Below are 26453 nucleotides of genomic sequence, written 5' to 3'. Positions count from 1 at the left end.
ATAACTATAGATAATACAAAATATTTGGAGGTCTACCTGCCAAGACAAAGCCAGAAACTATATGAACACAATTCCAAAACACTTTTCACACAAATAAAGTTAGATCTAAACAACTGAAAGAATATCATGTGCTCATGAATAGGCCAAGCTAATAGAACAAAAATGATAATTCTACCTTAATTAATCTACTTATTTAATGCCTTACCAATAAAACCAAAAAATATATATATAATCAACCAAAACTGTCAAGAAATTATTTTACAGAGCTAGAAAAAAAAAAATCCTAACTAAATTCATTCTGGTCAAGAATGTCAAGAAAACTAATAAAAAAAATACAAATAAAGGTGGCCTAGCTGTACCAGATCTAAAAATGATTATAAAGCAGCAGACACCAAAAGCATTTGATACTGACTCCCCAAAAAAAAAAAAAAAAAAAAAAAAAAGTTGATCAGTGGGAAAAAGTTAGGTTCATAAGACATAACAGACAATGACAGTGGTAATCTAGTGTTTGATAAATCCAAAGGCTCCAGCTTCTGGGATAAGAACTCACTGACAAAAATTGCTGGGAAAGTTGGAAAATTTTGGCAGAAACTAGGCATTGACCAACACATTAATACCCTATACCAAGATAAGATGGAAATGAGTTCATTAGCAAGACTACAAAACACTTTCCACACAAATTAAGTCTGATCGAACCAACTGGAAAAATATTAAATGCTCTTGGATTGGGCGAACAAATATAATAAAGATGACAATACTACCTAAACTAACCTATTTATTTAGTACTATACCAATCAGACTTCCAAAAAAATATTTTAATGACCTAGAAAAAAAAATTCATATAGAAAAACAAAAGATCAAGAATCTCAAGGGAATTAATGGAAAAAAAAAATCAAATGAAGGTGGCCTAGCTGTACCTGTTCTAAAACTATATTATAAAGCAGCAGTCGCCAAAACCATTTGGTATTGGTTAAGAAATAGATTAGTTGATCAGTGGAATAGGTTAGGTTCACAAGACAAAGTAGTCAACTATAGCAATCTAGTGTTTGACAAACCCAAAGATCCTAACTTTTGGGATAAGAATTCATTATTTGACAAAAACTGCTGGGATAACTGGAAATTAGTATGGCAGAAATTAGCATGGATCCACACTTAACACCATATACCAAGATAAGATCAAAATGGGTCCATGATTTAGGCATAAAGAACGAGATTATAAATAAATTAGAGGAATATAGGATAGTTTATCTCTCAGACTTGTGGAGGAGGAAGAGATGTGTGACCAAAGATGAACTAGAGACCATTATTGATCACAAAATAGAAAATTTTGATTACATTAAATTAAAAAGCCTTTGTACAAACAAAACTAATGCAAACAAGATTAGAAAGGAAGCAACAAACTGGGAAAACATCTTCACAGTTTAAGGTTCTGATAAAGGCCTCATTTCCAAAATATATAGAGAATTGACTCTAATTTATAAGAAATCAAGCCATTCTCCAATTGATAAATGGTCAAAAGATATCAACAGACAATTCTCAGACGAAGATCTTGAAACTATTTATAGACATATGAAAATGTGCTCCAAAATCATTATTAATCAGAGAAATGCAAATTAAGACAACTCTGAGATACCACTATACACCTGTCAGATTGGCTAGAATGACAGGGAAAGATAATGATGAATGTTGGAGGGGATGTGGGAAAACAGGGACACTGATACATTGTTGGTGGAATTGTGAACAAATCCAGCCATTCTGGAGAGCAATTTGGAACTATGTTCAAAAAGATATCAAACTGTGCATACCCTTTGATCCAGCAGTGTTTCTACTGGGCTTATATCCCAAAGAGATACTAAAGAAGGGAAAGGGACCTGTGTAATGACTGTGTATTTAAAATCAGCCGGAGTCAGGAATTCAGGTTAAGGGAAAAATCTTCAATCTTTATTGAAGTGAAGATGTGAATAAGGATTGCAATAGCAATATGGGCAAGAAAGATTGCAATAGCAATATGGGCAGCTGCAACAGGAAACCAGCTAACAGAGGGGGATCTGAGCTGAAAAGCCATCGCAATGGCAATGAAAGCAGTCTCTCCTTCCCCTTCCTTTTCCACTCACCTGCCTCCACCCACCAAAACCGTCATTTCCTATACAACACATCAGGACTTGCACAAGGAGTGGGCGGGGGCCATTCTTTCTCCAAGCTTATATATTAATAGAGTATGGTCCAATTACTATTTAGCCTCATGTGCTTGGATCCTCAGTGCATCAACTCAAGCTTCAGCCCATTACAGACCTGTATGTGCCAAAATGTTTGTGGCAGCCCTGTTTGTAGTGGCTAGAAGCTGGAAAATGAATGGATGCCCATCAATTGGAGAATGGTTGAGTAAATTGTGGTGTATGAACGTTATGGAATATTATTGTTCTATAAGGAATGACCAGCAGGATGAATACAGAGAGGACTGACGAGACTTACATGAACTGATGCTAAGTGAAATAAGCAGAACCAGGAGATCATTATATACCTCAATAACGATACTGTTTGAGGATGTATTCTGATGGAAGTAGATTTCTTCGATAAAGAGAGCTAATTCAGTTTCAACTGATCAAGGATGGACAGAAGCAGCTACACCCAAAGAAAGAACACTGGGAAATGAATATAAATTGCTTGCATTTTTGTTTTTCTTCCCGGGTGACTTATACCTTCTGAATCCAATTCTCCCTGTGCAACAAGAAAACTATTTGGTTCTGCACACATATATTGTATCTAGGATATACTGTAACCTATTTAACATGTAAAAGACTGCTTGCCATCTGGGGGAGGGGGTGGAGGGAGGGAAGGGAAAAATTGGAACAGAAGTGAGTGCAAGGGATAATGCTGTAAAAAAATTACCTTGGCATGGGTTCTGTCAATAAAAAGTTATTTAAAAAAAAAAAAAGGAAATGAGTTCATTAAAGAGTGATACTATAAGCAAATTAGGAGGACAAGGGATAGTTTACAAGAGCAACTTATGGCCAAAGAAGAACTAGAATACATTATGAAATGCAAAATGAATAATTTTGATTAAAATTTTAAATTTGTACAAACAAAACTAATGCAACCAAGATTAGAAGAGAAGCAGAAAAGTGGAAAAAAAATTTACATCCAAGAGTTCTGATAAAGATCTCATTTCTAAAATATATAGAGAATTGACTCAAATTTATAATACAAGCTTTTCTCCAAATGATAAATGGTCAAAGGATATGAAGAGACAATTTTCAGATCAAGAAATTAAAGACATTTCTAGTCTTATGAAAAAATGCTCTAAATCACTATCAAGTAGAGAAATTAAGACAACTCAGGTACCACTTCACACATTTCAGATTGGCTAAGATGACAGGAAAAGATAATGATAAATGTTGGAGGGGATGTGAGAAAACAAACACTATTGCATTGTTGATAGAGTTGCGAACTGATCCAATCATTCTGTAGAACAATTTGGAACTATGCCCAAAGTCCTACCAAACTGTACATACCCTTACATTTAACAGTGTCTCTACTGGGTCTATATCCCAAAGAGATCATAAAAAAGGCAAAGGCACCTACATATGCAAAAATGTTTGTAGCTACTCTTTTTGTAATGGCAAGGAACTAGAAACTGAGTGAATGCCCATCGGTTGGGGAATGATTGAATAAGTTATGGTATGTGAATATAATGAAATCTTGTTCTTTAAGAAATGATCAGCAGGTTGATTTCAGAAAGGCCTGGAGAAACTTAATGAATTGATGCTAAACCAAGTGAGTAGAACCAAGAGAACATTGTACATGACAACAAGATTATGGATGATCAGTTTTGATGGCTCACAATGGATGATGGAACACAAAAGTTTTTCAAGGGTGAATGTTGAAAACCATTTTTTCTTGTATTTTGAAAATAAAAAGCTACTATTTAAAAAAAAAAGGAATTGTACACATTTAAATTATACTGAATTGCTATCTCAGGAAGGGGGGAGGTGAGGAGGGAAAGAAAGATTTGGAGAACAAGATTTTGTAAGGATGTAATGTTGAAAATTACCTTTGCCTTCATTTTGAAAAATAAAAAGCTATTATCATTAAAAAAACAAACAAACAAACCTGAATTCTGTTATCAAACAAACAAAAAAAAAAAGCCAAGTGATATTCAAAATAGGATTTTGTACTTCCTGGAGTTTTCATTCAACTGTGAAACTATTTAAGTAGATGATCTACTATAACATATCATTAGTAAAAGCTTTTTCTTCTCTTATATTTCCAACAAAAATTCCCTGGCAGGACAAACATACTATTCTCAAAAAAAAAAAAAAAAAAAAAAAAGTATTGTCCCTAGGAATAAGTCTTGAAAAAATATTGACACTTACTTATGATTTTTAAAATGTAAGCATGAAAAGTATTTAAAATCAAAAAAGAGCATTATTTGTAATAGTCAAACAGAAAGTTATGCCCCCAAATATCATAAGAATAAGAATATCCATTGCAGTCACAATTATTTAGACAATTATTTAATAATCAGACAATTATTTAACACAGGACAAAATGGCTAGCTGTACTATAACAGGGGATAGAGGTGATTTCACTGGCATAGAGGACATCCAGATGAGAAAACTCATTATTAATATAAACAAGATCTCCTTTGCAAATTAAAAGTCTCAGAGTTGCTTAAACTCAATGAAGTAAATTTAAGTGATCTGCTAAGAAATAGTCTCAATTATTCTTGTTTGCATATATCAATTTTCTTAGAATAGTTAATGAAAATGAAAACTAAAAGCTTTGATTACATAAGAAAATATAGAAATTCACTATTTTTTCTCTTTATTTCTAGTAAAATTCAGAAGGAATAACTAAGAAAAAAGATTCCAGTTAATATCATAAATGTCTAGTTAATTAATCAACCAATGGGCAGCTAGGTGGCTCAGGGGATAAATTGACTGCCTAGAATCAGGAAGATTTCTCTTCTTGAGTTCAAATATAGCCTGACACATCAGCTGTGTGACTCCTGAGAACTCAGTTAATTCCATTTGCCTCAGTTTCCTTATAAGTAAAATAAGCTGAAGGAGGTAATAGCAAACTAGAAAACCACAAACGGGGTCATGAAGAATCTCACATGATTAAAAACCGATTCAATAACCTACCAAAAAAGGACCATATAAACAAAAATACAAACTTTTTTCCAAAGAAATAAAGTATTACCTAAATAATTAAAAGATAGTTTCCTGGCTGATTCCCACACATAAGTGATACTTTCTAAATTATACCTCATCTATGTCATGGATTTGTGATATATATCTATGAAATAGTTCCTTCTACGGATACAACCTTTCATCCCTGTCCATCCTGTGTGACTCCAGTTCATATCTTCCCATAAAAGTTCAGAACTGAGGAGTATGGAATACCCTACATGTTGGGCATATAAGGGAAACTGTAGTATCCTCTGGCTGCACAGTAGTCAGTCCTTTCTCCTCCCATTTGATTAATCCATCTTTTCTTCCTACTATACAATTACTGAATGGATTTCTCTTATTCTTACATTGAACTCCTCAATGCTTCTCTATGTTGCATATTACTCACATTTATCAAATGGCTCTATCGTTTACCCTCTAAATGGCACTCCTTGAGAGTAATTACAGTTTGTATCTAAAATATAGCCATAGTGGTAAAGTGTTTTTAAAATGAGCCTTTGCTTTCATGGGAAAATTGGAGCCAGTAAAGGAAATGTACAGTTTCTCAAAGGCAATCCATCTGACTTTCTCATTTATTCAATGTTAGGCATAACTACACTATCTGCTTCAATAAAATAATAATAGCAACTAACATTTATACAGTACTTGCTATGTGTGAGGTACTGTGCTAAGCACTTTACAAATATTAACTCATTTAATCTTCACAACCCTTTACAACTCCACATTTTACAGGCAAAAAAACTGAGGGAAAACAGAGATTAAATGGTAGCTAGTGAGACCAGGTTTTAAATCAGGTCTTCTGACTTCAGAATCAGCATGTCCCATAGCTGCCCCAATTATCTCCAGTCAACATATCACTATATCACCATGCAGACTTATGGACAAACTCTGTAACTTGTTCATACGTGTAATCTGGGCAACATACATTTTTCATTCTCTTGATCTTTACTCTGTAGATAGATAGTGAGGCTCCATTTCTTTGAGGGAATCAAAGAATCAAGAAGGAATGCAGAGTTCTGGGACTTTATGAAAATAACACAATGTCAATAATAAGAGTATCTGGAGGACTCCTCCATTCTCCTTGAGCTGGACCCTCCCTGATACTGCCTCAGAGTGCTAAGTATTTTGGAAAGCACATATTTCCCGGTTTTACACCTAACTGATGTCTAATATTAGATGGTTGTTTGACAGTCTTATGTTGTTAATCTTTTGAGGAACTGAATTATTTTAATGTATGGGTGATGAGATATTCTATTATAAAAGTGGCTATAAGGAAGTGTCAAATATCAAAATAAATTCTAAATGACTAAACAAACTATAATAAGACATTAATAAAAAGATTATGTATTTCACAATTATGTGCAGAGGAAAACTAATGAGTATTGCAATCCTTCCAGTCACACAGGTTTTTAAGTTTGACATCACACCCTAAGCCATACCCAACATATCCAATAGTTACCAAATTTTCATCTCTCACATCAACACCCTTTATTTCTATTTACATGACCACTGCACCAGTCCAGGCCTAATTCTATATAGCCTGGAATAGTATAATAGTACAAAAAACTACTGGTCTTTCTAGTCCAAGTCTCTCTTCACAGCTGCCAAAGTAATTTTCCTAAAGAACAGGTCTTGGGGGTGGCACAGTGGATAGAGTACCAGCTCTGAAGTCAGGAGGATCTGAATCCAAACCTGGCCTCAGACACTTAACACTTCTAGCTCTGTTGGCAAGTCATTTAACCCCAATAGCCTCAGCAAAACTAATAATAATAATAATAGTTCCTCCTGACATTTCACAACTTGGCTCCAATATATCTTTCTAAGTCTTATTATATATTATTTTCCTTCATGTACATTGGAATATGAGCACACTAGCCTTCTTACTCTTCCATCTCCATGATTCTGCAATGGCATACACAATATGTACACCCTTCTCACCTCTGTATTTTAAAACTTTTTAACTTTTTTTAAGAGTCAACAAGCACCACTTTCTTTCAAAGCATTTCTTAATTACCTAGTTGTTAGTATACTCTTCTCCCTACTCCAAAAATTATTTTTAGATAAGTGTATTTTGTCTCAACTTCCAAATTGTCAGCTCTTTGAGGGAAAGAACTCTTTTATTCTATCTTTTGTGACTAAAATATATGAAATATTCAATAAATTGAAGGGGGAAAAGGAGACCAACAGAGCTTAAAGCAACAAGACTTCTATCAAAGTTAACTCTAGTCCTTCCCTCATATGTATTCCTATAAGAATGTGTCTTGAGTTTCTCTTGGCATGAATTTACTACTTTGGGGGAATGCTAAGGTATGGTTCAGTATCTACTAGCTAGTGTAAAATCTCTCTGTTGAGTCTCCAAACTATTACGAAAGTACAACAGAAAACAGACAACTAAGCAGTAAGAACTGGCAAGAGAGATTTACGTCTCTCTAGAGTTAAAACAAGAGAGTAGAGAGAAGATAACAGTAGCAGATCTGACTGCAGAATAGTCTAAAGCACAAAATTTTGCATTTTTATTAAAAAATTGAAAAATTAAAAAGATATAACCAAAAACAAATCTATTCACCAATTTTCCTGGTAGAACACTCCCTATACTTTGTTTTCCCCCCATTTTGTAATTTTATCCATAGTGTAGGGAGCATTATCAAACAATCTCAGATTTGAAGATAATACTCTAATGGCAGAAAGTAAAGATAAATTAGGAAGTTTCTTGATGAAAGCAAAAAAAGCAGAGTGTAAAAGCTGAGTTGAAATTAAACATCTAAAAAACTAAGATCTTGGCAAATGGTTCCATCACTTCCTGGCAAACAGAGAAGAAATAGAAGCAGCATTAGATTTTACATTCTTGGGCTCAATGACCATTGTGCAGACAATGTAGCCATGAAATTAAAAGATACTTGCTCTTTGGAAGGACACTATTCCAAATACACCAAAATTTTCAGCATGCTGAAAAGTAGAGGCATCACCTTTCATACAGAATAATCACAAGCTATGCTTTCTCCAGTAGCAATAAGTTGCGAGAGTTGCACTATAAGGAAAGATGAGTAATGCAGAATTGACACTTTTACTTGTGGTGCTGAAGATGATGTCCGAGTCCCTTGGACAGCAAGGAGATCAAATCAGACAGTACTTAAAATTAATTCAGATTATTTACTGTAAGATTAAATTATAAAGCTGAAACTTAAATACTCTAGCTATGTAAGAAGAAAATGGGGCTCATGGGAAAAGATCTCGATTTTGGGAGAGACCAAAGATAAAAGGTAAAAAGGATGATAGAAAATATGATGATAGTATCATGAAAACAATGAACGTTGAACCTGGACAAAATTCAAGAGACAGGAAAGGAGATATGTGCCTTTCATGCTATGTATGTTCCACAGGGTCACAAAGAATTGGACAAGAAGGTTGTTCTTCCTGGTGAGGAACTTGCTCTATCAATGCAAATTGGTACTTTCTCTGCAACTTAAAAGAGTTGCTTGGACCACTGAGAGGTCAAGACCCATGGTCACACAACCTATAAGACATGTTTTAAGAACTGGGACTTGAACAGAGTTCTTCAAGTTCTCTATTTACTATATCATATTACTGAAATAAAAAGTCAAGTTTGTTTATACATATACATTATTATTTATACGTATACATTTTTATATATACATATTTATACATATACATTTTTATACATACTTACCAAGAAGGCATAGCCATGTTCATATTTAGGGTAACAGGCATAACTGGTCTTTTATTGGAGGATGGTGAAGGAAGAAGGAAAAACAACAACATTAAAACAAAAATTTCAATATACAGCATGAAACATGATGAATTTCATCAATTACATGAGTTACTTATGGCCTACACTGTACAATAAAGAATCATAGCTATTCATTTATATTTTGCATTTCCTCTGTTACTTTTAAGGCCCTTTTTTTCTTTTTTTTTAAAGAGTGGACCTCTTCAATTCTACAGGTTGAAATGCATGGGAGCTAATCACAGGCTTGGTCCTATAGCTGATGACAGCCCAAGACTTGGAGAGGTTCTTCTCCCCTTAGGAAATCCTGCCCCCTCCTAATCAATGATCTCCACATTGATGCTGACACTAATTGTCAATAGTCCATCACAGGCCATTGCAAGTCAGAGATTTACCAGTCTCACCTTCCCCAGAAGCTGGGATTACAGGCATTCACCACCACACCCAGTCTCTTTTCAAATAATATGTTTTGGGGAAGTCTATTTGTATACTAGTAACAATAATGCCCAGCTTCAAAAAAAAAAAAAAAAGAACTCTATAGAAATCTGCAATGTTTGTATGAAAATGAAGAATGAAATGAACAATTTATTAAATGAAAACAACACTGTAAAAATAAACAATTTCAAAAGGCTTAAAATCCTGATTATTGCAACAAATTACTGTAATTACAGGGGAACTGATGATGAACTATGCTACCTCCCCTCTGAAGACACAAGTGATAAATTCAAAATGAGGAATGATGTATGTTTTGGAGCATGGATAATAGTGGGAATTTGTTTTGCCTGGATAGATTTATTTTTTACATGGGCTTATTTTTTGTTGTTTAATGAAGGTAGGAGAAAAAAACAAACATTTAATTGAAAAATAAAATGAAAAAATGACCTGGAAAAAGTTAATTTGTGAACAATATTGATGGTATAGAATAAGAAAAAATTAATTCTAAAAAAGTCTCAGACCTTTTCTATGAATTTAAATCAAGTCTTCACAGACATTGCTTCTTATCTCAAAAATTCTTAACCTAGGGCTCCACAGATAGGTTTCAAGGGATCTACTATTGATCTCACCAACTTTTATGTATTTAAAAATATTATTCTGAAGAATTAAGTTTCATCAGACTACCAAAGAGATAACATAAGTTTAAAAATCTTGGATTTAAAGTATACTTGTACCAAAAGGCTCAAAAATGTATAAGCACTAACACTGAATATCATTAATAAAATCTTATAAAAGGATTTTTATGAGTAAAACTGAAACATGAGGGAATGTTTATTTTTAGATATCTCTTAGGAACTGAGATTACATGGAAACCAATGTGTGAACAAAGCATTCTTCAATCAACAAATATCCTTCAAATATATACAAAATATAGCAATAATTGATTAATTCCATCTCCATAAATTTTAAATCTGAGATAATTCAGATACACTGAATTTATAAACAGCTTGCCTAACAAAACAAAAATGTAAGCAATTATAGGGAACATGCTTACTATAGTTGAAAATAAATTTTCAAGCAGTTCATAAGAACATGCTAGCTGCAAATTTTTTATTTTCTTCAAGTACTCTCTAAGGACTTCTACCGAGACTATGTATCCAAGTGTTAATACCCTTATAATCCTATATATATATATACTTCAATGAAATAAAAATTACAAAAATTAATAAGAGTATAGATGGAGAACTGGAAGGGACCTTAGATGCTTCAACTCTCTCACATTGTTCTACATAAGCAACCAAAACTTAGGTGAAGTAACTCTTCAAGGTCACAAGGAGAGTAAACAATAGAAGGAAAATTAAACTCATGACCTCTGTCTCTAAACTTAGTGGTCTTCCTACTATAACAAGCCCCAGTTTCCTAAATTGTGGTTCGAGACAGCTTACATGGGGTCAGAAAATTAATTATCAGTAAATGTTTGATTTAAATACCTAATTCATATGTCTATATATATCTGGGATCATATAAAAATTTCTCAGGCAAAAAAGGGATTGAGTGGAAAAAGTTTAATTAGCTCTGCCCTATGCTGCCTTTCTTTATTCAGAAGTTCAAATCTGCTTTCCTGCCAAATAGGCAGATATAATCAGGTTTTCTGTAAAGGTCAAATCTCAACACTAAGGAACTATACAAAATCCTTAAATATGAAGGTAAGCTTACAGCACTCTTTTTAGGATTCTTTGTTGTAAAAAACTGACTAGTAAATCAAGACAAGACATACCATGGATATTTTTGGACTTCTACATATTTATTCTTTAAATGCCAATGGAAGAAAAAGACATAAATATAATAAAAAAAACATGTTTCCTGCCTTCAGGAAGCTTACAAGATAAAAAACTGAAGGGAATTCAAGTTGTGAGTCTAAATAATTATCGCATCTTTATTTTTAATGTGATTTTCCAAGCTAATGATTGTTTTTCCATTTCCTAGCAAGACAACAGCAGGATCATTTTAGTTTTCAAAACAATCCTTTGTACAATAATAGAATTATATAAGGACACAATTAAAGTATTATAGTGTTGTGTTTAATATCCTTAAAAGAATTAAAACATTGTCTTCAAAATACATTTTTGGAAAAGTAGCACTTTCATCCACTTCAACTTATGGTTACAGTAGCAAGATGAATTTTAAGTTTATAAGTAAGGATAAAGAACATGCTCTAGGTTTTCTTTTTTCTTTTTCTTTTCTTTTTTTTTTTTTTGTTCTGATCAAACCATTCCAAACTTTCCTAGAATTATCAAAAGAAAAGCAAAAACAAACCAAAAAAAATTAAGCAAAAATACTTACGCATGTGGACAAATATATTTAATATGTGAACTTCTGATACCTGCAAAAGCTTCTGCCCATCCATGCCTGATGAAGAAAATATAAAGTTATGTGAATAATGCCATCTGATAAACAATGTTTTATGTTATATGTCAAATCAAAAACAGCACAATACTTTTTTAAACTGTCTTAAGAACAAGTATTCTTAACTCTTAAAAAATAATGTATGTGTGTGTGTGTGTGTGTACACATGTTATGTGTACACACACACACACAAACACACACACAGTATTGATAAAAAGATTTTTTTTGTCCAGACCCATAATTGTATAAATATGTGAAATTCCCATTGAGGAAATCCCCTCTATAATTGAAGTTCACCAACCATAGTGCTGTTACAAGTTATCAAGTTGCTTGGGGGTATTGAGGGGGTAAGTGACTTACCCACAATCATACAAATCAATGTATTAGACACCAAAGACACTTGAACCCAGGTCTTAACAACTCTAGGGTCATCCCTTATGTCCTACATCACACTGTCAACATAAATATCAGGTTTTTTTCTCCCACAGATTAATAGAGCACTATAAAAGATTATAGCATCCAATACATCATCACTATATATTAATGCCTTATATTTTTATAGATTTAATATTTTCTAAGACATATTAACATAGATTCAATTCAATTATATTCAAATAAAAAATTAAAGAAACACCATGGGAAGTATCAGGAATACAAAGACAAAAATCTTTCTTCAAGAAACTTATATTTTAACTAGGAAATAAATGCATGTACATAGAAGTATGATGCAAGGTAACTTAATGAAAAAATATCTTTAGCATTATGAGGAAAAGAGAGAGATAGGGTAGGTAGAAGCACAGAAGACTATGAAAGGAAGAAATGAAGTGAAAATATTTCCTAAGCACAAAAGATAATCTTGTGCAAATTCATGAAGATAAACAAATTAACGTTGTCTTGGGAAATAGTAGTTATCATAAAAAGGAATAATATGAAAGATATTAGAAAGGTAGGTTGGAATCAGAATGTGAAGAGCTAGGCATAAAAGTTAATTTAATTTAAAGTTAGAGGCAGCAGTAGGCAACTTAAAAGTTGCAGGAAAGGGACATTGTTTTATCTGATCTACAATCACCTAGTGCCAAAAAAAATTACTAATTTCACTTTACAAATGAGAAAAATGAGGCACAGTTTGATTTGCCAAAAGTCAATGAGACTTTTGCCAAATCTAATGCTCTCACCTTAAATGTTTTCCCTCAAATTATCTCCTATATCCAAAAACAATGAGTACAATTCACTTAACACTATTTTCATAATTCAGAAAATAATAAAAATTTCCTACTTTGTTTTTAAAGGAACATCCCTTATTCCTGAATTCTCCTGGAAAAAGCATGTATATTTAGTAGTAAAGCAGATTTTTAATCTGAGGGATACAAGGACAAATTTCAGGGGGTCCAGGAACTTGAATGGAAAAAAGAAACCACTTTTATTTCACTAAGCTCTATATGAAATTTGGCATTTCAATTATGAATTTTAAAAAATTCATTCAAATTATTCAAATTAGGGATATATAGATTTTACCAGACTGACAAAGTGATCCATAGCACAAAAAAAGATAAGAAAACCATAGTTTTATAAAGGGCAATCCTCAGCTATCAAGATGAACTCTCAGTATTCATAACGATTTTAAATGCTGATCTTTAACTATATACTAGGAAGTTTTTTAAATGACAAATAAAATATAAGCTTTTTCACAGGCTGGTCTTTGATTTTTTTTGGATACTGAGTATGAAAAAGAAAAGATTCAGATTTTAGGGAAAACTAAAAGAGATATCTTGATTGTATTTGAAAGGTTGTCCTATGGTAAAAAAAATAAAGCTTCATCTCTACTTGTCCTCAGAAGAATGAAGAGAAAGACTCAAGTTTGATGGCAGGGAAACGTTCCTAACTATTCAAGGTCATCAGAAAGTTGCATGGGCCTCCCTGGGACACTAGTTTCTCCTCATGCCTTTGAGCAAAGGTAAATAGGCACTAAGCAGGTAAGCTACATCAAAGGATCCTTGTTCAGTTATGGGTTGAATTGTAACTGTTCTACTCTGAAATTTTGTGATTAATTCATTCTATTGAGAAATTCCAGAAATCTCTACCTATCTTTGCATCCCCAAAGCCAAGTACAGTGTCTGACACTTTACAGTCTTTTAATAAATGTTCTTGGTTCTCTGAATTAGGGTAGTTATTATTTTTACTTTACATTAACTTTACTTAATAAGCTTTATAAAATCTGTAGGAACCAATGAACATGGCAAATACACTAAATATGGTCAAGCTACCAATATGTAAGTAAATCTCAATAGCACTTTAAAAACTCCTTAAAAATCTCATTAAAATCACCACATGATATACACAGCAAGCATTCCATTAACACATATTGCCTAAATGAACAAATGAGACAATAAGAATAACTTGCTTCAAAAGATGAAGTGATATTTAAGTAAAGCTAGGTCCTTTTATTTCCATAACTAAGAATCCTAGCCAGGATACAAAAATACTTCAAGTCACTGGATCTAACAAACTGACATGCTTCTTGGTATACTGTGTAAGATTATGGTCCCAAATTAATTCTTTTGCTTAAAAGTCAGCATCTCAAGGATATCTTGGAGCTTCACCATTTAAAGAAATATAGATTTCCTAAAGTCATTCTTATCTTTTCAACATCACTAATATATTTACTTCAGTCTCATCTTCCACCTTAACAAATACTCTATCTCTTCTCAATATTCTACATATATATTCATCCATCCACAAAATGATTATCTGCTTTACTATCACCATCTTTACAGCAACATAATAAAATCTCATTAGATTCACCTTTTAGTTAATTCCTGAGAAATACAGCTTCATCTCAAGGTGATTTTCGTAATGTACTAAATAAAATCAATATTTGTAAAGCACTTTGCAAAACTTTAAGTTTCATAATTCCAAAGAAGCAAGTAAAAGAAAAAAGAACTGGAAATCAGGTGGGAATCAATAGGGAAATGGCTAAATAAATCATGGTATATGGTATATGATCCCAATTAATAAATGTTCATAAGAATACTTAATGGCAGTTTTCAAAGGGACAAATTTAAATGACCAATAGCCATTTTTAAAGTGCTCCAAATTACTAGTAATTAAAGAAATGCAAATTAAAGCAATTCTAAAATTCAAACTTAACAACCATCAGAATGATAAAGTTGACCAAAAAGAAAATGGCAAATGTTGAAGCCACTACTGAAAACATATATTAATGCACTATTATATATAATTATATATATACCATATATATGTATTATATTATATACTTATATGTTATGTATGTTATATATAACATATAAATAATATATATGTCATAATATATAAATTAAGTCTGCCCAAAAGGCTGCTAAATTGTGCAGATTCTTTGACTCAACAATAATACTCTAAATCAATACCCATCAAGAAATTTTACCCTCAAAATTGAAAAGGATATAAAAAAAATTATAGCCGTTCTTTTTGTGGAGGCAAAGAAGTAGAAATTTAAGAGGTGCCAAACTAGTGGAAAATGGCTCAACAAATTATAGCATATGAATATAAAGGATATGACTATGCCATGAGAAATAAAAGGAATAATTTCAGAGATATCTGAACTTATGATATATGAACTGATATAGAATGAACAGAACAATTTATACTATAAAAACAATGTTATAAAACTGAACAACTCTGGAAGAGCTTTTTTTCTCCGGTCATGCCAGTCCCATTTAGGAAGGGATTATTTTCTATCTTCCTTTTCTTTGTAACAATATTATAAATATGCAGGTTTCTGTTAGGATTGTGAACTCCTGGTACTTGCAAAGGATTCCATATGTATGTTCATTTTTCTGGTAATAAACCCTGCTTTTTATGTATGTTTCTCGTGAAGTCGTGATGTCTGCCTACCCCCCCCCACACACACACACTTTCTTTCTTCCCCTGCTCTCTTTTCTTTCCTTCTCACAGTCCCATCTCTTTAGTCTCAGTTTCTCCAACAGAATCAATGTCAAAAATTCCCTTATTTTCCTTATAAATTATCTTACATTCTATTTTGCCTATAAACTTCCATTTGTTGCAATAGTACTATTAGGACAAGCTCTGACAAAAAAGGTTATAGTATCATAAAATATCTAATAATATAGTAACTTTTTCAAGTTTACACTACTATAAGCATTTCTGTTATTTTCAATATTTTTTAAAAATAAATGCCAATTCCAATTCAACACTTTTCAATAAAGGAGGAGAAAAAAATCAAAAAAATTCTAGGAAAAAAATTTACCTAATAGTAATAGAAAATGACAAATTAAGTATCTCCAAGAGCTGAAATAATTAGGTCACTACAAAAAAAAGTTCAATATGTTTAATGAATTACTATTAAACTGTGGCTAATTCTCAAAGGAAAGGACTGAAAGAAAAGGCACAATGTAAAAAAAAATTCAATACACATTGTTTGATCAACCTATCTCTTTCCCTCTTTTATCTTTAAATGTAAGTTCCTTTCTTCCTTAATCATTCATCAATTCAAATACTTAGCAAAATTGTTTGACTTAATTAGGAAGATTAATTCTTCACAATCCATTATGTTTCATATAAACAGAACCAAAACCCATCTATAACTATCACATTTGCTTTCTGACCTATCCTAATTGAATCATGCCCATTTTTTTTTTAACCAGTGTTGCCATTCAACTATGAAACATGTCTCTCTTTCACAACTTTTCTTCCATAAAAGTACAGTGCTCTTTTTTTATAAAAGCTCAGCGGTCTACAGAAAAAAAGATTTTAAATTGCAGTCAAAGTAGTCACTTTGGTATTCCAAGGATTATTATAAACAAGTAGATGTTTCAAATTAGGATTTTTGTTTTGTCTTCGAATTTTACCCAAAATGAAATGAATAGAGTTAAAGAGTTTGAGTTTTAGAAGGGAAATGATAAGTGAACTCCACATCTTAGAAAAATCTTGATAGGATGAAGAACAAAATCAGAATACAGAAAAGAGTCTTAAAATGAGAAGCTGAAGAAATGGGATGCTTAGCCTATAGAAAAGGAGACAAGATAAATATAATAAATGTCTTCAGGAATTTGATGAAATGTCACATGAAAAGACATATAAAACTCATTCTGTCTGATCTTAGAAGGTAGAATCAGAAATAATAGACAGAAGTTGCAAAGCAGCTAATTTTGTCTTAAATAAAAAGGTCCTAAAAATTAGAGCTATCCAAAAAGGAAGTAGGTTTTCCCAGTCTGCCCTTATTGGAGGTCTTCAAGCATAGGCCAGATAACCACTTATAAAATAAACTGGAGGGAATTTTTTTTTTCCAGGCAGGGATAGGTGGGATCTGAAATCTCTTTAAACCCCTAAGATTCTAATTCACTTATTTTAGATATGAAAAGTCACCAGAATCACTAGCTTATCCAGAAACAAAATACAATATTCTATATGGTCTGCTCTAAGAATATGAAGAAAATCTGACTAATTTTTTAAAATGTTCTAAAATTATGAGGCATGTCATAGTGCAAAAAATGCTGGATTTGAGATCAAAAATACATTAGTTCAAAACTTGTCTTAGAAACCTACTGTATGACCAGTGATGAGTTGATTAACCCCTCTAAGCTTCAGTTTACATAAATGTGACCACTTCATGGTGACGCTGTAAAGTTCAAATCAGGTACCATTACGTACAGCACTTTGTAATTTCTAAAGCACAATATAAATGCTATCTGCAATTATTATTATAGTATACTGGTTAAACATAGGCATTTCGGATAAAAATCAAGCCTACTTGTATTCAAACTTAATTCTTAAGCTTTTTTCTCCACTGTACATATAATTTTTAATATAAACAAAATACCTTCTACCTACCTAAATTTCATCTAGCACTGAATAAAGGCATATTAGCATATTCTTGCAGAGGCAGCCAAGGACAACAGTGGATAGATTCTGGGCCTGCAATTAAGAGACTCGAGTTCAAATGTGTCCACAGACACTTAATAACTATATAATCCTGAGCAAATCACTTAAATCATTTTACCTCAGTTTCCTCAAATGTAAAATAGGGACAATAGTAACTACTTTGAGGGTTGTTGTGAAGATCAATTGAGATAATATTTGTAAAAAGTGCTGCACCTGCATGACAATATATATTTTTTAATTTTCCTTTATTTTCTGGGTTTTTTTTCTTATTTTGTATTTAGTACAATAAATTTTTTTTAAAAGTGCTCTGCCTAACATATAGTAGGTACTATATAAAAAATATTTAATCCTTTCTTTTCCTCTGTCACTCTTTCTTAATCCAATCTTGTCTTTAAACATGGGCAGTTTAAACTTACCTTAAAAACTCAAATGAACTTATAAGACTTATATGTTAAAGTTTCTCATTACTTAATTACTAGAGGAAGTTTCTCTTATTAAGTCCCAATAAATGTCTAAAAAGACACTCTTTGAATAATCTACATATCTTTAGTTAATAAACATTTACCATTTCAAAAGCAAATATCTACAGGCAGCTAAATGGGGCAGTTGATAGAGCACCAGTCCTTAAGTCAGGAGGACCTGAGTTCAAATATGACCTCAGATACTTAACACTTATTAGCTATAGGACTCTATGCAGGTCACTTAACACTAATTGCCTCATCAAAAAAAAAAAAAAAAAAAGGTGGGAGGGTACAGTGAATAGAGCACCAGCCCTTAAGTCAGGAGGACCTGACTTCAAATCTGACCTCAGACATTTAACGCTTCCTAGCTGTGTGACCCTGGGCAAGTCACTTAACCCCAACTGCCTCATCAAATTAAAAAAAAAAAATCTGAAACAAATACACTATTTTATTAATTCCAAAAAGTTGCAATATTCGGAGGTACCATCTTATCCCTATCAATTGACTATTATAAATTTTGGAGAGGATACGTGAAAATTGACCACTAATATATTACTGGAGCTATGAACTGATTCAGTCAATTTGAAGAGCAACTTGGAACCATACCCAAAGTGTTTTAAAAAAAAAAACAAAACAAAAAAAAAAAACTATGCTTACCCTTTTACCTGATAACCACTACTAAGCCTGTATTCCTAAGAGACCAAAAAAAGGGGGAAAGGTAAACATAAGTATAAAAATGTTTTCATAGCAGCTCTCTTTGTGGTAGCAAAGAATTGGAAATTGAGAAGATGCTTAACAACTAGCAACTGGCTCAACAATTGTAGTATGTGATTGTAATGGAATACAATACTCTAAAAAAGAGAATACAATTGTAATGGAATACAATACTCTTAAGATGAGTTGGACGCTTTTAGAAAAACCTGGAAAACATATAAAAACTCATACAAAGTAAGCAGAACCAGAACACTGTTCACAGTAACAACAATATAGTGTGATGATCAATGTCTGATCTGGATGTCTGAATGCAGATAGAAGCATACTATTTATCACTTTCATTAGCTTTTTGTGGATTTTTTTTTTTTTGGGTTGTGTTTTCTCTCACCTTTTTTTATATTTCATGGAAGTATGTTTTCATGATTGCACATGAATAACCTATTTCAAATTATGTATTGTCTCAAGGAAGGGGGAAAGAAGGAAGGATAAAAGAATTTGGAAATCAAAATTCAAAAAATAGTTTAAAAAAATTTTAAATGTAACTGGGGGAATATATATATATATATTTTAAAGTTACTTGGCTAAAATGAAAGGATAAGATATTGATGAATGTTGATGGGGATGTGGGAAAACTGGGACACTAAATATTAATATATTGTTGGTGAGACTGTGAAATGATCTAAACCATTCTGGAGAACAATTTGGAACAATGCTCAAAGAGCTATCATCAACCTGCACACTCTTTGATCCAATAATGTCTCTATTAGGTATATATCTTTAAGAAATCATAAAAAAGGGGAAAGGATCCATATGTGCAAAAATGTTTGTAGCAGTCCTTTTTGTATGGTAAGGAACTGGAAACTGAGTGGATGCTCATAAGTTGGAGAATAGCTGAATAAGTATGAATGTAATGGAATATTATTCTATAAGAAATGATGAGCAAGCTCATTTCAGAAAAGCCCAGAAAGACTTACATGAAGTGATGCTATGTAAAGCGAGCATAACCAAGAGAACATTGTACACAGCAACAACAAGACTATGTGATGATAAACTGTGATACTTGGTTCTTTTCAACAATGAGGCAATTCAAGGCAATTCCAATTGACTTGTGTTGGAAAGCGCTTTGCACATCCAGAGAGAACTATAGATACTGAATATGGATCAAAGCATAACATTTTTGCCACTTCTGTTGTTATTGTTTGTTTGTTTATTGTTGTTGTTGTTTTTCATAACGAATATGAAAATATATTTAGAAGAACTACATGTGTTTAACTCATATCAGATTGTTTGCTTTCTTGGGGAGGAGGGGAAGAAAAATTTGGAACAGAAGATTTTTGCAAAGATGAATACTGAAAACCATCTTTGCATGTTTTTGGAAAAAGAAAATACTATCAAATAAAAAAAGGGAAAAAAAGGGTTGCAAACCACCAATCTAAAGTTTAAAAAAAAAAAAAGCATTTAACAACTATAAAAAATGAAATTTCTGTTTTGTGTGATCAACAGCTATCATCCTAACAATTTTTGTAAGATTTTTAACTCTATAGTCTTGTCTCATAAATTGTAGAGACAATCTTAAATCAACTTAGAAAATGTTCTGCATGATATAAATTCAAATTGTCATCAAAATGTCTCATAACACAAAAACGTTATTATTACCAAATGTTATATATCAGCAAATCTCTCTAGACTCTGGTAGCTAACAAAAAAAAGTTACATACTATATATTATAATCACATATATAGTCATATAATCATAAGATTTAGAATTAGAAGGAGTCTTAAGAGATTACCTAGTCTAAACATTTTGCAGATGAGGAAATTGAGGCCTAAAGAGATAAAGCAATTTACCCAAGGTCATAGAAATAAGTGGTACAAGCAGAGATTTAAACCCAGGTCCTCAAGAGTATATATTTTGTACTCTTTAATGAAAAGCTACTCAGCTTCTCTTTCTGAATGCTTAAAAAAAAATTCAGTTATGACAATTATATAGGCAAAGGATGGTTCCCCTAATCACTTAGTGATTGCATATAGATAATATAGAAATGCAGAACTTTTAAAGCACTGAAACCCCAATTAACTAAAACCCAAACCAAAAAGTTCCTTGCTATCCAAAATTTTCATTTTACTTCCTTTTTAGAGAAATGGAACATTTAAGAAAGCAAGTTCACATAAAATATTTATTCAAGAATGTCAGTAAGATATCGAGTAAAAACTTGTAATGCTTCTCATTTATAGCTTTATTCAAGTACTGAGCTTCAAAATAATGAACTTGAAACACCACAGGTTCATTTATGTTAAATACAATATAACTAATATTTTATCACATTAAAGTAATTTAAAAGGTAACCAAACTAATACTTTGTAGAAATATTTGCAACAAAATAGGTCAAGATAAACCAAATTTCAATTAATTGTAACTATTCCTTAAACATCTCAGTTAACTGAGATATTACTGTCCTTTAATACTGAACTATGCTGCTCTTTCCACTTAGAATACTTTGCTTTACCCTGCTTATCAAACAGAACCAACACTTTACCATTCATGACATATTACACAATTCCTGAAAACAGAAATTGTATCTGGCACAGTAATAAAGCTTAAAGGATGTTTTTTTTTTTTTTTTCTCCAAAACAAACAAAATGAGAACTGGTTTAACGTTAATTATGTGTCTATCGGGCAGCATATGTGGCATGGTAGATAGAATGATAGACCTGGAATAAGAAAGACCCAACTCTAAATCCCAACTCAGACACTCATTATGTGACCCTGGGCAAATCCTTTACCTTGCCTCCCTTAGTTCCTTTATTTGTTTAAAAAAGAAGGGAAGAGGATAATAACTGTAAATCTATTTGCAGACTTCAAGTGTCATTTATTATTTTTCATTTTTATTAAGCATTCCTGTAAACAAAATGTACTTTATTATGCTATTTTTATGAGATTTACAAGTTCGTTCTCAGTAACCCATCCCAATGGAAAGAAACATTAGTACAAATCACTAAAAATCATGACTGCTTCAAAAAACAAGCTTTACCTTCTAAAAGTATCTTCAGGCCTCATAATAACAGTATTATATAGCATTTTAAGGTTTGCAAAATATTTGACAAATATTATCTAATTTAATCCTGACAACAACCTTGGGAGATAGGTGCTATATTACCCTCAATTTACATGTATGAGTTAATTGTTTTAGAATTATGCCTCATATATTTAAAATTTTTAAACTAAAAATTTCTTCAAAAACCTTATACTAGATATTAATCAAGAGTAGATTTAGTCTTATAGATGAAGTTACAGTCTATTAAAAGTCAGTATAAATATAGTTGCCCAAAACAGCTCATAATGTCTAGAAATTCTAATTATGAATTTGTGAGCTACCTTATTTCTGTTAATAGCACCACCACTTTCAACAAGGATTAAAACCTTGGAATTATCTTTGCCATTCTTTTATTCAGTAAATCAGATTAGTTGCCAAATCCTATCCTTTCACCGCATGTGCCTTCTATCTTTAAAATTCCCATCGTTTTGACTATCCAAATTTAGTTAGACTAGTTTTTCAATGGGGGTCCTCTTTGGCAAAAGCAGCCTGTCACTTTCATAACAGTGCCTGGCTAGCTGGGAGAAATCCAGCTGACCTTTTATAAAGCAAAGCAAAGGACAATATAAAGGTTATGTAAATCCTTAATCTTGTAGCAGTATCAGAATGTTTAAAAGCTCAAGAGTTTTTCAACCTGGAAAGGTTCTTAAAAGGTTAGAAAATTCAATCCTTTAATTTTAGACATTAGGATTAAGAAGCTGCTTAGTTTCTAATTTTATTCATTTTTTTCCCCTTCTGGTTTTGTTCAGTGACTGCAGTTTTGCTACTTAGTCTAATTGTTGCTCATTCCTCATGTGGAATTCATAAAAGATTTCATAAAATAATTAAACACTTATTAGGTGTGTAATCCTGGATACATATTTTATTTCTAAAATCTCTCTAGTCATAGGTTACTTCTAATGTCTTCTCTCCAAATCTACCACAATCTTTCTCAATCCATTCCATTACTATGACTATCTTCCTATCTGCTCAGAAATTCATCTTAGCAAGATCAAAATTGCCTCTGCTAAATAAGTAGCCTTTTCTTCTAAAGACCACTTCTAATATACCTTTTTCCTTTCAGGAAAAGTTTTCAAAGTCTGAAAGCCTCAAGATAAAAAAGGATGACAAGAGAAACATGATGTTGAGTCTTCTGTCACAATTACTATACTAAAACTGTTATCTCCGAAATTATTAATCTCTTTTTATCATTAAATCCAAGTGCCTTTCCCTCTAGCCTCTTAATTTTTCTGTAGTAATAACAGTAAATCATCCCTTTCTTTTAAAATTCCCTTACCTTGGCTTCCATAATGACACTGTAATCTGAAGGTTTCCCTCTGACCTCTCCTTAGCCTGCCCTTTACATGTAGATGAACTCATCTAGCTTTAGTCTTTTCTTCTTAATCTATTGCACTGCCTTTAATCAGCATTTTGGGGACAGATGACTCCCAAATCCCAACCTCTTTCCTATTGCTTGAATATCACATTTCCAACTAGCTGCTATGCATTTTCCCGTGGATTTCCCACCATTACTTCAAATGGTCTAAAACTGAATTTATATCTTTTCTGCTAAACTCTTTCCTTTCCCTCCATTTCTGTTAATGGCACTTCCATGCTTAATTTGCTCCTTTTGGTGGCATCTCAAAATTTTTTTCACAATCCTATAAATTTAATTAGTTGCCAAAGGCATTCCTTTCCACCTGTGCAAACTCTAATATTTAGCCTTCTCCATACATACTGCAACCACTGTGGTTAATGCTCTTAACTTACACTTAAGTTTTTAATCAGCCTCCTTCCTAGTTCATATTCTTGCCTTCAGACTATCCCTTCACTAATCCACCATCCACATTCAAATAACCTGAGTAACCTTGTTAATTGTACCAATATCATGCCACTTCTCTGCTCAAAAATGTTGAATAACTTCTCATTTGCCACCATCTACATTCAAATAATCTGAGTAACCTTGTTAATTATCCTACAAGCATGTCACTTCTCTGCACAAAAATGTTAAGTAGCCTGTGGAACAAACTTCTGATTCTGGCATTTAAGCCACTCCTCCATCTGGTTCCAGTCTTAGCTCATCCACTTTTTATATAATCTATATTTCAAACTAACTAGGCTAGTTTCAGTTCTATTTTCTCCTATACACCAATTCTCATACCTGAAAAGGGCACAATATCACCTCTTTTGTCCCTTTCTTCAAGTCTCAAAGATGCTTTTTTCCAAGTGACCCCTCCTTACTCAAATTCCTCATAGAAATTTTAATATCTATTTCCATGTCTTTACATTGCTTATTTTATGCACTTTTCCCTTCTTTCCACTAAATTATTAAACTGAAAAGCATTTCAAGCTCAAGCATTAAATGACTGTTGAACTGAATAACTATCAAATATAACCAATAACTAAAAAAGTAACTAACAAAGAGAGGGAAAGGAATAATATACATATGTATTAAATACCACTTACAAACATTATCCCATTTTATCCTCACAATAACCTGATAGTTGCCATTATTTTCACTTTATGGGTGAGGCAATTCAGACAGAAGTTAAATGACTGGTCTAGGGTCACACAGCTATAGCAATTGTAGAGGCCAAATTTAAACTTAAGTCTTCCGGATTCTAGGCCTACCATTCTTCCCTCTTCATCACCAGATGCCTCAAAGAAAGGATTATGTGTTACTTTACTCAATTAAAATGTCTAACAAACTTTACACAATGTATAATCACTGATTGTAGACTGTTTTCTATACATTTAAAAAGTAACAAGCTACACTGTAAGCTTACTCCTTAGTACTGCTCCTTAATACCTACCCTGTATCGCCTAATCCATGAAGAAAAATAACCTAGAACAAAACAGCAAAAATTAAAATTAAACACCACATAAATAAACCACAGGGAATCACAATAACACAACAGTTTTTGTTTTTTAAAATTATGGCATAAAACCATAACTTAAAATCCTATTCCCAGCTCCTCTGAAAATTTACTGTTTTATATTCAGCAAATTAATTAAGCCTCATCTAAAATGGCCCTAATAGTTCCTTACTACTCCAATCCCTGGAGTATTGAAAATTAATTTATGTTTGCAAGTACGATATATTTTCCCATCAAAAGAAAAAAAAAAAATTTAAGTGCAAAATTATCTATTCGACAGAGAAAATTCTCTGGCTTCTATGTTAAACTGGGTACATTCATAAAATATTAACCACAGTTTTCAGGGTCAAAAAGATCTCCGCATCTAACTGCAGAATTCTCCTCCTCACATTCCTTAAAGGGCTTTCCTCTAAGCAACTTGGTTTTAAACTCTCCGGAATAGAGCATTCCTCAAACCAGAACCCCTACGTCTCACGAGAAGCATTTCCTTTCCAGATTCCTGTAGATTTTTTTGAAAAAGACAAGAACCCGAAAAGAGAGCTGACTGATCCTGAGGCTGGAACAATCAACGTGGGGGGTGAGGGGAGCTCTCACAGGGAACTTCGGTGAAATCTATGGGGGGAAGGGGAGGGAGACAACACTTCCTCATTTTGGGCACAAACTGCGCTCAGAGTCCACTTAAAGTCACGGGAGTTCAATTAAATAAGAAATAAGTAAAACTTCCTCCCTCCTCACCCCAGCCCAATAAAACAAGTAGCAACGTGGGGGACAGCAAAGCTAGTGGGCGCGGGGGGGAGGGGGAAAAGGGAGGGTGCTGTCCCCGAGTCCCGCCCGCCTCCGCAATGCAGAAGACACCTGAGGCCCGGGCAGCCGAGTCCCTGGGGGACTGAGTCCGGCAGCTGGGGTGCCCTAAGGAGAAAAGTCCACTGGATCGGGCAGATGGGACCCCGGAGGAAGGGCTCCGCTGCTGGTGCCGCGCTCCCCTCCGGCCCCTAAACACTCACCGCGGCGCTTGCCTTCCTGGCTGCGGGCACTATGGCAGGGAGCGGCGCCGACATGTTGTTACCGCACATACACCGGGCTCAACCGACAACCAGCTTCGGAACCGGAAGGCAGCAGGGGAGGGCGGCCTCGTTGCAGAGGGCATATGAGGATCGTTTCCCGGACCCTCCCTCTACCAGGCGCGCGCGCCCAGGCTCGAGAGCGCGCGGCGCCGGCGGCGGCGGCGGCGGGGGCGGGGGCGGGGGCGGCGGCCCCCCCTTCCGGCAGGTCCATGGCGCGGACTCTGAGGTAGCGAGGGGACGCCCATTTCCCACCCTCTTATAACCCCCTCCCCTCGCCTTCATTTCCCCAAATCGGACGACCCCAACCCTCTTGTTACAATAGCTCCCCTTCTTGCTAGTCCTCAGATTGGTTGAAGACGATTGGGTCTAGGGGCGTGCGACTAGGCGCGCGCGTGCACCCTCTCGGCGCTACGATCTCCTCGCCCCCCTCCCCTTTCCCCATGGTCTGAGAAAAGAGGGCGCCTAAAACCTGCGCGCATGCTCTGTAGGAGAGCGCATAGACGAGGACTGACAGAGCATAGCTACGAATTCTGAAAGTCTGACTGGGCCAGGAGGTGTTGTCCTTGCTGGGAGTGACTGCGTTCTTGTG

The 26453-nt window shown here is 33.6% G+C and overlaps 1 protein-coding gene across 2 annotated transcripts in view; it reads right to left on the bottom strand.

Moving 5' to 3' along the window:
• The window catches only part of LYPLA1 (lysophospholipase 1), a 43092-nt gene extending 17066 nt beyond the window's left edge, over window positions 1-26026 (bottom strand). Inside the window, exons 1-4 of one of the 2 annotated variants that reach the window (XM_051970197.1) lie at window positions 25805-26026; window positions 24738-24769; window positions 11716-11781; window positions 8881-8928 (exon numbers count right to left, since the gene is read on the bottom strand). In XM_051970197.1, coding sequence (XP_051826157.1) covers window positions 8881-8928; window positions 11716-11781; window positions 24738-24769; window positions 25805-25873 — 215 coding nt within the window. In that variant the 5' untranslated portion in view covers window positions 25874-26026. Of the gene's footprint in view, window positions 1-8880; window positions 8929-11715; window positions 11782-17625; window positions 18328-24737; window positions 24770-25804 lie in introns of those variants that run through there. The other variant, XM_051970198.1, reaches the window with a different exon arrangement.
• Window positions 26027-26453: the final 427 nt, after the last annotated feature.

Source organism: Antechinus flavipes, chromosome 1 (assembly GCF_016432865.1).
Source record: "Antechinus flavipes isolate AdamAnt ecotype Samford, QLD, Australia chromosome 1, AdamAnt_v2, whole genome shotgun sequence".
Classification (NCBI taxonomy): Eukaryota; Metazoa; Chordata; class Mammalia; order Dasyuromorphia; family Dasyuridae; genus Antechinus; species Antechinus flavipes.
The sequence above is the reverse complement of the archived record's forward strand: the minus strand, read 5'-3'. Positions and strand labels throughout refer to the sequence as shown.